Genomic DNA, 12245 nt, shown 5'->3' with positions numbered 1-12245 from the left:
AAATATCCCTGATAGGAGAACTCACAGCCTTACGGCTCAACGCATCGGCCGCCACATTGGCCTTCCCGGGGTGGTATAGGATATCGCAATCATAATCTTTTACCACATCCAACCATCTTCGCTGCTACATATTCAAATTTGGCTGATCCATCAAGTACCTCAAACTTTTATGGTCAGTGTAAATAGTACACCTAACCCCATAGCTTTTAGATTTTGAGTGTTTTTTTTAAATTAACGCTAAAAATTTGTAGTTCCAAAAATGGTTTTTTGTTCAAAACGAAACGTTTTTTTCAAACGTTAAAAACTACAAGCTCACAAACGCTCTGTACTAAACACGTCAATTAAATCTAACTCGTTTATACTTTTATTTGTTTCACTAATGTTTAGCTTCATGTTAATACTTCTTTTTATACAAGTAAAAAAAATTAATGATGTATTACAAAATTTAACATTAAATAATCTAAATTGCAAATAAACTTAAATTACAGTTTTGGTAGGGATTTATATCAATTTCTGTTTTTAATCCAAAGTTTTATATCAAAATTTTAAGTACAATTTTTGAATTTTTGATATAACTTGTCTATGTTGTTTCCAAAAGTTTCAACTTAAAATTGTAATTTCTTATACCATAATGGGCCATTTTTGTAAAAAAAAATAGTTTTAAAAATTAAAAAACCCTGAAAGTCAACATCCATCGATGATCACCTTCACATATACCATGGTTGCTTCTTTTTTTCTTCATCCAACTAGAATCTACCGCCCCACCTTCACATATATCATGTTGTTTCTTTTTATCTTCATCCAACTAGAATCTACCGCCCCCATCCCCTCAGACATCACCAACACTCACCACTCTCCCTCCCTCATTTGCCACCTACATCTAGAAACCATCATTGCCCACCGTTTACGTCTAACCTCTTTCCTTCCTCAACCTCCAACCACCGATAATGCCATCTCCATCTTCGGAAAGGCAACCATCGTTAGCCACCCTCTCTCCAGCGTTATCTACTACCTCTACCTCTAACTTTGGAACCCACTAGATCTACTCTGTCTCTCCTGCCTCATGCTACCCTTGGAAATGACCACATCCCCTACCACCAAATCTCTCTGCCCAACGTACATGTGGTTGTCCAACATTGACATCTTAACGGATCTCTCTAGCTTATAGGTGTCGACCGTCACTTGTTTTGATTTTAGATTTAAGGTTTCAATTTTGTGGTGGTGATGATATTGATTATCAAAAGATGGATGATTTTAGTGATGGTGGTGGGTTAGGGTTTCGGTGGTTGTGGTAGTGATAATGATAGTAGTGTGATGGTTAGTGGATCTAGTTGTAGCATAGGTAATGGTGCCGATTATGGTTGGTTTCTGGCGGAAGTGGGTGGTCGTTGTTGGGTATTATGATGGTGTTGGTATTAGTGATTGAGTGATATGGTGGTTTTGGTGATTGGTGGTAGTGATTAGTGGTGTGGGGGTTGGATAACTAGGGTTATATGTATGTTAATTAAAATAAATAGTATAATAAAAGGTACAAAATACAAAATGATACACACATTCATCATTTGCAATGTACCTAACTGACCATCTTAACATCTAACCATGGGTTGCAACTTTTGAATGAACCATGTCAAAATTTTGATAATTAAACTAAAAATACAGATTGATAAACTAAAGGGACTAAAAATGTAATTTTAATCATTTTCACCCAAATGAAAATGGAGGCCAATATCTTTTATGGCGCTCCATTTTAGTTGCCCTAAAGGGAAGCTGTCGGATAAGGTCTCCGTGTCACTCTTCCACTTATTTCCTCACACGTGTTCATCCGCCCACAACTTCTACAGCTCCTATCGGACCCACATCTCTGTCTCACGCGCTACTATCCACGTGCATCACGTGGCTTCCTTTTTTTAATTTTTTAAATTAATACACTCCAAATTCAATGCTCTGTACCCTTGCAAAGTTTCTTATTTTTTCCCATTTACAACGATATCGACAATTAAGGATTTTTAGTGCATAATTTAAGTATAAAAATACGTTCTTCATATAAACCATATTAAAGGGCATTTTAAGTAATGTTATCATTTTCAGTTATTAACATAAATACAACTGATCTTAAGTTAGCAAAATAAAAAAAAATAAAAACCATTTTTACAAGTCAAAATGAGAGTGTTTTCCAGTTTGAACGAACGCGTCACTGGTACGGATGAAATAACTCAATCCTGAAACTCATGTGGCATCCGTATTCCGTAGACACGATTTCGCCGGCGATTACGACGGAAAATTGCAAATTAGATAACATGAATGGATCTGTATGCACCGATCTACAATAATTTGATACCGGAAAACTTGTAAAAAGTCACATTAATAAAAAAAACGTTGAATAATTCTACAAAATGAACAACAAGAGGAGAAATTACGCTACATTTCTCTAATGTTGCAAAGAAATTGAGATCTGATTTAGAATTTACAGTCGAGGATGTTGACCGACGAAAAAGATGATACCGATGAAAAAAAGGTTAAGATCAATATCAGGTTGATTCAGCTGGTGGAGGAAGGTTAAGATCGATGGCGATGCGTTGTGGTTGTGGTGCCGGAGTTGGTAACGGCTTCAAGTCGATAATAGAGGATGAGTTCGAGTCATCGCTCCGTGCAACGCTAGCAGATGGCCGGAAAAGTACGGGAGGGCGATTGTAGCCGCCGCTATGGTGAACTTGAACTTGTCCGGAGAGGAAGATCCCGTCGAAATAAAACATTTGATTCGACTGCGGCGAGAAAAATCCGGTCACCGTACCTGCGGGTGGAGGAAAACGATACAGATTCTTCTGGTGGAAAGGAAACTGTACCACCGACGGAGCGGGGACGCCGTAGGAGAGGTTGAGATCCAACGACGGCACTACCGATTCCGCCTCTCGACCCGCGGACTCGACGGTACTTCCCTGACTCGTACTCTGTTGACTCACTAAACTCGCTTTTTTAAACAACTCATCGTTTTCCACTTTCAACAAACAATTATCTTCATACACTGGAAAATTGGTCTTGGCTTTAGCACCACGAAACTCACGCGCCGCCGCATCGTACGCCCTAGCCGCCTCCTCAGCCGTATCGAATGTACCTAACCACACACGGCTTTTCTTTCCGGGATCACGAATCTCGGCGGCGTATCTCCCCCATGGCCTCTTCCTTACCCCTCTAAAATGCGCCTCTTTTACTAGCGGACCAACACCGCTATTGGCGGCGTTTGCTTTGACGACAGCCGGTGTTTTCTCTCTAGGCGACATTGAATAGGATTTAACGGTAGAAAAAGGAAAGGTTTGACGGCAGTTTAGAGAAAGAAGAGAATGAGGGGTCGATTATATAGGAAGAGATGAGGAGAACCGGTCAACGATAGGAGCGTAGACGGGGGGCAGCCGCCCATAAAGGCGGGGGGGTTACGTGGCATGGCGGCATCATATTTTCCATTAATTTTATATATTCTTTATTTTTTTATTTAATTTTGCTTTCTTAAGCGGCTGAAGAGCTTGTGACGCCACGCGCTGGTCTATAAAATTTGTAGTAGAGCTACATATAAGTCTATATAAAACATTTACAAATTTGGATAAATGGTCCCTAAGGTTTTTGAGATTTATAAGTTTCTGCCTCTAACTTTTTTTTATTATATGGATAGTCTATGTTGTTTTCATTTTTTTTACGTGTGTGGTCATTATCCTTTTATTTAATTACAAATTTGATCTGATATTAGCATTTTACCCTTTATTTATTTATTTTTCATTTTTAATAGTTATTTTAAATTTAAACAAATATTTGTTACGTAGATATATTATCTAACCTTAAAACCACCTCCCCACGACATAATCGTCTTATCCCCCTTGCCACCCTAGCTCTCTACCGTTGGTAATTCCCCAAAAAAATCACTTATCATTATCTCATCCTCACCTTCCAAATGCACTAACTAATCTCTCATGTTTCATCCTCGTGTGTTAATTTCAAGACTAGTTCCATCTTCATAAGAAAAGTTTCATGTCTTCATCATCTTCCACAACAAATGCCACTGTCACTAACAGTTTTAAGCTTTGTTACTTTGACTCTAAGAGTGTAAGGTATGGGTCTCGTTGAGACTCCTCGTGGCTGAGGTGGACGCCCAAAACGGCGTTGCATCTCGTTGTACACCCCCCCCCCCCCCTTCTTGTTGTGTTGCTTCTCATGGTAACGACCACCTACAACAACGACGTCTTCTTCTTCTTTCTTCCTCTGCTTTTCTTCACCTTAACAGGCTATAAAATGAAAACACCATCCCCTAATCTCGTTGTGGAGAGAAGATGATGACGTGGCTGCGTTGTGGGTGGGTATGGGTGTTGCCCATACCCAATGCTCTAAAAGTGAGTTTTCATAGGGTTAGATTTTCTAAAAATTAGGTAGAGAGAGAAAGACCTTGAATGTGAAAATTAAGAAAGAGGGAGTTTCGATTAATCTTTTTTCGTCCTCACTAACAACCTATTGAACCATACATACCATTGATTCTTACTGATTTTTATTTAATGATCCCCAACGACCATAAGCATGTTGATTTTTAGCTTGTCCACCAACAACTAATTATAAACCTTCATTTCGTTTACACCAAACACAAGACCATATGGCTTGTACAGACGAGCTTCATAGTCTTCAGACTTAGAAACCCTTAGTGTATGTTAATCTGGGACAGACTTGCATAACTCAATTCTCCTTCATCACAAACCTATGTTGTCAAGAAAAACTACTTGATTGCATAGATTCAAAGATGTGTGTTAGAATTACAAATAATCTCGTTCTCTCCCTTTCTCTCTGTCTTTCTACCTCCTAAAGCCTCCTATCATTGACTACGTTCCACAACACATCAAAAATCTCCCAATTGTATTCTCGTTCTTCAAAGTTGGGGAATAGGAGATGTGGCCACCGGATAGGAGAAATGGAACGAGTGGGGAGATGAGTTATATTGGGGGTGACGGGGTGTAGGGTTTTATTTAATTTTTTTAATTAAAATTAATCAAATACAAAAGATAAAATAAACTAACGAGTGTAGAAATGTTATTTCACTAGGATAAAGATCAATCATACAACAAATTAAAACTACAATGATCATCCATATAACAAAGCAAGATTAAGATAAAACTTACAAATATAGAAACCATTTCGACTATTTATCTAACTTTGTTAAAACTAAAATGGTGTCTCTATTTTTTATTTAAACTAAAGTTATACATTTCCTTATATATATATATATATATATATATATATATATATATATATATATATATATATATATATAGCTAGGTTAATGTGTTTCTTATATTTATTATGTGCTAGAATGCACCAATATGAATTTAGTTAAATTAAATAACTATTTAATTAAATAAAGATATATATTAAATTATTTCCATTATTGTATGTATATTAAATGATATCCATAATTATAATTCTCTTTTTATGGAAACTAATTAAATTCGTCATTTATGTCACCGATAATAATCTTTCAGAATGAATTCGCATCTAAATTTTTATGTATGGGTTCGTGTTTTGTTTTAAGACTCACTCACTTCAAATACAATAAAGTTGCATTGAATATAAAGAACGAGAGTGTATTCTACTAGAATACACTCTCATTCTGCTAAAATACACTTTCATTCTTCTAGATACAAAATCATTCTGAAAAAATATTATTGCTGACATTAATGACAAATTTAATTAGTTTCCATAAAAAAGAAATTATAATTATTGATATCATTTAATGTCTATATAATTGTGGAAATCATTTAATATCTATATTTATTTGATTAAATAATAATTTAATTTTACTAAATTCTTATTGGTGCATTCTAGCACACAACAGAAGTGAGAAACATTTGAACCTACCTCTCTCTCTGTAACATACACGTTCAGTTATCGTGTTATGTAATTTTAAAAGTGAATAATATTATGAAATATTATATAATTATGAGTATTGAGTTCTAACAGATAGTTTTTACTAGAAATGAAGTAAAACTATGTTTACAATCACTCGGAAAATATTGGAAGTTTTATGAGATTCCAATTAAAAGACAAATATCGAAATTTAACGAAAATATAAAATTTGAAATAAGTAAAATTTTATTATTGAAAGTTGTAAAGAATCTCGTTAGAAACATTTAGGCGAAAACCTCATCGAAATCCGAGTTATAACGAAGAAGTTATGACCAATCGAAGATCCGCGACAAAACCGGCACGACACCAAATGACGTAATAAGTGAGTTTTTGATAAACTAATTTTTAGCCTTAGTAATCTAAATTAAAGTCGTAGTATTTGTTAAACCGAGAATTATGATAAAAAGAACGCCAAAATCTGACTTCGTATGAGGAAGTTATGATTTTTCTAAGTTTCAGCTTAGCAGTAGACAGCTAAAACCTCGAATTTTAGATCGAGTGATTTTTAGCCAACACAACCTAAACGAGAATCGAAGGTCTCGTCATTAGTAGTACAACGGTAAAAAGACAGACGAAAACGGACATCGGATGAAGAAGTTATGAATTTTTAACGGATTTACCTGTCCCGGTCTGTTAAAAATAATAATATTAAAAATAAAGTCAAGATTAGCCGACGAAGTCTAAACGAAAGTTGTAGAGCATAGTTTTACCTACGCATGCATATAAAGAACGTCAAAAACGGAGCCCGTATGCGAAAGTTATGGATTTTAGAAGTTTTGGGTTCAATTTCCAAGAAAATTCGCATGGATAAGCTTCATCCGGACCAGCCACGTCACCCTTGCTCCGAGCTGGCCGTGTGTCCGAAGCAGCTGCGTCATCCGAGTCGTGGCGCGTCCGAGGAGCGACGCGTGTCGCACAGGTGTCCGATCCATGAGTCATCCGAAGCGGAGGTCCAACCGGAGTCCGACGCGTGTCTGTCGCGTGTCTCGCCCTCGCAACCGCCACCTGCCCGCTTCACTGCTGACGTCTGGCACCTCGCATGCGAAGCCACGAGCCCTCTCCGGATCCGAAGCGTCCCCTATAAATAGAAGGCTGCGAGCCTTCCCGAGTAAATTTGGAAAATTGCAAATTTTGACCCCTAAACCCATTTTTTAAGCTGTTTCCACTTCCCCCGAATCCCCGGGATTGTTTCCACTTCCCCCGAAGCCCCGGGATTTTTAAGCTGTTTCCACTTCCCCCGAAGCCCCGGTTATTTCACGGTGAGTTTAATATATAGGAACAATTGTATGTTATGTGTTAAATGTGCTATGTGCTTTTCAGTGTTATTATTCCGAGTTATTTTCCCGTGTGATTTTTATTTCTGCTATTTATGATAGCAAAGTTATACCTTTGACCATGTGATCAGTGAAAGGACTTAGATTCACGGTGGTACTGGTACGTAGCCTCTGGCCATGTAGAGCATGTCTCCGTAAGAGAATGACTTCTATTCTATGGCATTGGCAGATGGTTAGACAGGGCTATAAGCCTGAAATCTATCGAAATGTTTAAATCAGAAAGTGTATGTCTTCTGTGCCATTTGGGCCGAAGGTTTATTTGTGTATATCAAGTATAGAAATTGTCATGTCTCATTGATCGTATATCTTTGAATCAAATCATTGATTGATATGGAAAGTTTGTCTCATGATTCACATATGTCTTTGTTGTTCCTTGTTCCTCTTTGCTTCTGCCATATTGAAGTATATATATGGCATAACGTTATATTGTGTCTATTATTGAACTCACTAAGCGTCACCGCTTACCCCTCTCAGTGTTTAACAATTGCAGGAGATAAGTAACCAGTATGGTTATATACTGTCGGAAGATGTAGAATAGTTTTTACTATTACTTTTGTATTTCGGTTTATGTTTGTATAAAATTACAATATCCTGGGTAGTTATGTAAAATATTAAAACATAGTCGGTTTGTATCCAATCTTTTGTAATCACTTTATCAATGTAAGATATTGTTTTATAAATATGCATGTAGCATGTTTTGGAGTAACAATTGTCAAGTATGAAAGTTTGGGTCTTTCAGAAATACGAAAGTTTAGAAAGGGGTTCTTTCACTGATGGTATCAGAGCACTAGTTTAAGCGAACTAAATATCACGGATTGATATTTAGACTTAAACTGTCTAACGTTCAATATATGAACGGAGTCATTTGTAAGTATATGGATACAAACCATAGGAAAGACTTAAGTGGGGTATTGGGTAGTGATAAACCCTAGTATTCTAAAATATTAAGTTACTTTAAAAAATTTCAGAGAATTAGTTTAAGTGAACTAGGAATTTTGAGAATTTCTATACTTAAACATAGATTGTTAAGGGACGATGATACGATGTGTATCTAGTATACTTTAGGTTGAATACCTAAATGGACAAGCACTAGAATATTAGAGGAGATATGCCTTATATTCTAATATGTGCTAAATGATAAATGGATATAGCATGCCTTAGGTTGCTTACTTATATTGCTATTACTTGAGAAAGTTTAAGGTCTGTTGCCGACCTTGGTCTGGAAGTGAAATTCCTTTCGACTTAGGAAAAATATTAGGATATGCTAGATCGAGCTTATGCATAAAAGAATTCTAGAAAAATGAATTTAAGAAATCCAAGATATGTTTGATAGAAACGTGAAATCCCTAGTTGAGGCTAGGAGAAATTGTTCTATGTACTTGTTTGAACACACTCAGGTGTGAAATCTTTTGAATGGTGACTTGGGAACTGTGAGACAATACTTCGGACGAGTATGAGTAGGTGTGAATGGTAGTAGAGGCCTATACTACTGGAAGCACAGGACTCACACTTGGATCAGGGAAAGTCACAAGGTTGCCAAGAAACTAGTAATCGATTACGTTTTTGTTCGAGTATGTCATTACCTTCGTTTCGGTGATGACTAAGAAGATGATTTTCGTTCAGACCTTAATGGTCGTAAAGAATCGAGTCCGACTAAAATAGATATGCGAAGTGAGGTGATTGGTTCAGAGAACCATGTCTCGTGTAGTGACGAAATTTTAGTCAAAGAATTGAAGAATGAGATGGTCAGACGGAGAGAACAATTCAAACGGTAGAAGATATGCTTTGTGCATATGTCTGGGAGTTGGTGCACGTCAAGTGGAAACACCATCGAGACCCAAATTATAATTAGGAAAATAAGAATGAGATAAGAGCGAAGTATACCCAGTCATTTTTATCGTTATGATTTCGGGGACGGAATCCTCAAAAGGAGGAGGTATTTGTAACATACACGTTCAGTTATCGTGTTATGTAATTTTAAAAGTGAATAATATTATGAAATATTATATAATTATGAGTATTGAGTTCTAACAGATAGTTTTTACTAGAAATGAAGTAAAAGTATGTTTAGAATCACTCGGAAATATATTGGAAGTTTTATGAGATTCCAATTAAAAGACAAATATCGAAATTTAACGAAAATATAAAATTTTAAATAAGTAAAATTTTATTATTGAAAGTTGTAAAGAATCTCGTTAGAAACATTTAGGCGAAAACCTCATTGAAATCCGAGTTATAACGAAGAAGTTATGACCAATCGAAGATCCGCGACAAAACCGGCACGACACCGAATTACATAAAAAGTGAGTTTTTGATAAACTACTTTTTAGCCTTAGTAATCTAAATTAAAGTCGTAGTATTTGTTAAACCGAGAATTATGATAAAAAGAACGCCAAAATCTGACTTCGTATGAGGAAGTTATGATTTTTCTAAGTTTCAGCTTAGCAGTAGACAGCTAAAACCTCGAATTTTAGATCGAGTGATTTTTAGCCAACACAACCTAAACGAGAATCGAAGGTCTCGTCATTAGTAGTACAACGGTAAAAAGACAGACGAAAACGGACATCGGATGAAGAAGTTATGAATTTTTAACGGATTTTCCTGCCCCGGTCTGTTAAAAATAATAATATTAAAAATAAAGTCAAAATTAGCCGACGAAGTCTAAACGAAAGTTGTAGAGCATAGTTTTACCTACGCATGCATATAAAGAACGTAAAAAACGGAGCCCGTATGCGAAAGTTATGGATTTTAGAAGTTTTGGGTTCAATTTCCAAGAAAATTCGCATGGATAAGCTTCATCCGGAACAGCCACATCACCCTTGCTCCGAGCTGGCCGTGTGTCCGAAGCAGCTGCGTCATCCGAGTCGTGGTGCGTCTGAGGAGCGACGCGTGTCGCACAGGTGTCCGATCCATGAGTCATCCGAAGCGGAGGTCCAACCGGAGTCCGACGCGTGTCTGTCGCGTGTCTCGCCCTCGCAACCGCCACCTGCCCGCTTCACTGCTGACGTCTGGCACCTCGCATGCGAAGCCACATGCCCTCTCCGGATCCGAAGCGTCCCCTATAAATAGAAGGCTGTGAGCCTTCCCGAGTAAATCTGGAAAATTGCCAATTTTGACCCCTAAACCCATTTTTTAAGCTGTTTCCACTTCCCCCGAAGCCCCGGGATTATTTCCAACGCCTGAAACACGCCCCAAAGCTCCCGAGAAGCCCAAAAAATTTATCTTTTCGTTTTTGAAGCCCAACCCTCTCAGGGCCCGGTTTTCAAGAAAACTCCCGGTTTTCAACGAAGAAAGCTAATTATAGTAACGAAGTGCTGCCCAAATTACTATTTTAACCCCGGTTATTTCACGGTGAGTTTAATATATAGGAACAATTGTATGTTATGTGTTATATGTGCTATGTGCTTTTCAGTGTTATTATTCCGAGTTATTTTCCAGTGTGATTTTTATTTCTGCTATTTATGATAGCAAAGTTATACCTTTGACCATGTGATCAGTGAAAGGACTTAGATTCACGGTGGTACTGGTATGTAGCCTCTGGCCATGTAGAGCATGTCTCCGTAAGAGAATGACTTCTATTCTATGGCATTGGCAGATGCTTAGACAGGGCTATAAGCCTGAAATCTATCGAAATGTTTAAATCAGAAAGTGTATGTCTTCTGTGCCATTTGGGCCGAAGGTTTATTTGTGTATATCAAGTATAGAAATTGTCATGTCTCATTGATCGTATATCTTTGAATCAAATCATTGATTGATATGGAAAGTTTGTCTCATGATTCACATATGTCTTTGTTGTTCCTTGTTCCTCTTTGCTTCTGCCATATTGAAGTATATATATGGCATAACGTTATATTGTGTCTATTATTGAACTCACTAAGCGTCACCGCTTACCCCTCTCAATGTTTAACAATTGTAGGAGATAAGTAACCAGTATGGTTATATACTGTCGGAAGATGTAGAATAGTTTTTACTATTACTTTTGTATTTCGGTTTATGTTTGTATAAAATTACAATATCCTGGGTAGTTATGTAAAATATTAAAACATAGTCGGTTTGTATCCAATCTTTTGTAATCACTTTATCAATGTAAGATATTGTTTTATAAATATGCATGTAGCATGTTTTGGAGTAACAATTGTCAAGTATGAAAGTTTGGGTCTTTCAGAAATACGAAAGTTTAGAAAGGGGTTCTTTCACTCTCTCTCTCTCTCTCTCTCTATATATATATATATATATATATATATATATATATATATATATATATATATACACACACACACACACTAGGTGTGAGATTCATGTATAACATGAGTTTATTTATAAGAAAAAATAAATATGAAATTCTAAACATTGAGAAATTTGGATTTATAAGGAAAGTACAAAAAATATTGAATTATTAAAACTAAAAAGTTTGTTTTTCTCTTTTAAATTAAAAAAAATAATTTAGATAAATAAATAAAGAAAACTAATGAGACTTTAATTTAGTAATTTTGAAATTAGAAGGAAAATTCATTAATGAAATTGATATGCATTTATTATTACATTTAAATATTATGTGAAATTTAATAAAATAAAAAACCATTAAATGACATGTTGCATAAAAATTAATTTAAAATACCACAAAATGACATGTGACAAAATGATCTTTATTTATTAGAGTGTGTTTATATATATAACTTGCGAGGTCTTTATAGTTTTTGTTAGGTGCATTTTATGTACCGTTTTTAGTATGTTTAACCCACTTGTTTGCATTCCATTCCATAATAATCCATGCATTTAGCTTGTTTTTGGGACAAATGTTGGCACACTTCATTTTCACACTTTTTTATGTCATTTCAGGTGGTTTTGGAAATTGGAGGTGATTTGGAATAGTGAAAAAGAGTTGGAAGCAAAAGCTGCAGAATTTTCGGAGCTGAAACGAAGAAATCAAGTTTCCAAAACAGTAGAATCTACATGGGTCGTGCCAGCCAAGCACAA

At 36.2% G+C, this 12245-nt stretch overlaps 1 protein-coding gene across 1 annotated transcript; it reads right to left on the bottom strand.

The window, feature by feature from the left end:
- Positions 1-2017: 2017 nt before the first annotated feature.
- Positions 2018-3343, bottom strand: LOC145125050 (ethylene-responsive transcription factor 4-like). The gene is made up of 2 exons (XM_079060542.1): positions 2423-3343; positions 2018-2321 (listed from the first exon to the last, which is right to left on the bottom strand). Exon 1 carries the CDS (start codon positions 3276-3278, stop codon positions 2529-2531), a length of 750 nt encoding a protein of 249 aa, XP_078916668.1. The 5' UTR covers positions 3279-3343; the 3' UTR covers positions 2018-2321; positions 2423-2528.
- Between the last annotated feature and the right edge of the window lie 8902 nt (positions 3344-12245).

This window comes from Lactuca virosa, chromosome 7 (assembly GCF_052849685.1).
Source record: "Lactuca virosa cultivar CGN04683 chromosome 7, Lactuca_virosa_CGN04683_v6, whole genome shotgun sequence".
NCBI classification, from domain to species: domain Eukaryota; kingdom Viridiplantae; phylum Streptophyta; class Magnoliopsida; order Asterales; family Asteraceae; genus Lactuca; species Lactuca virosa.
Note: the sequence above shows the minus strand (reverse complement) of the source record. Positions and strands in the feature narration are given on the sequence as shown.

Coding starts and splice junctions, on each gene's coding strand:
- LOC145125050 (XM_079060542.1), bottom strand. CDS start 3,278: ATGTCGCCTAGAGAGAAAACACCGGCTGTCGTCAAAGCAAACGCCGCC.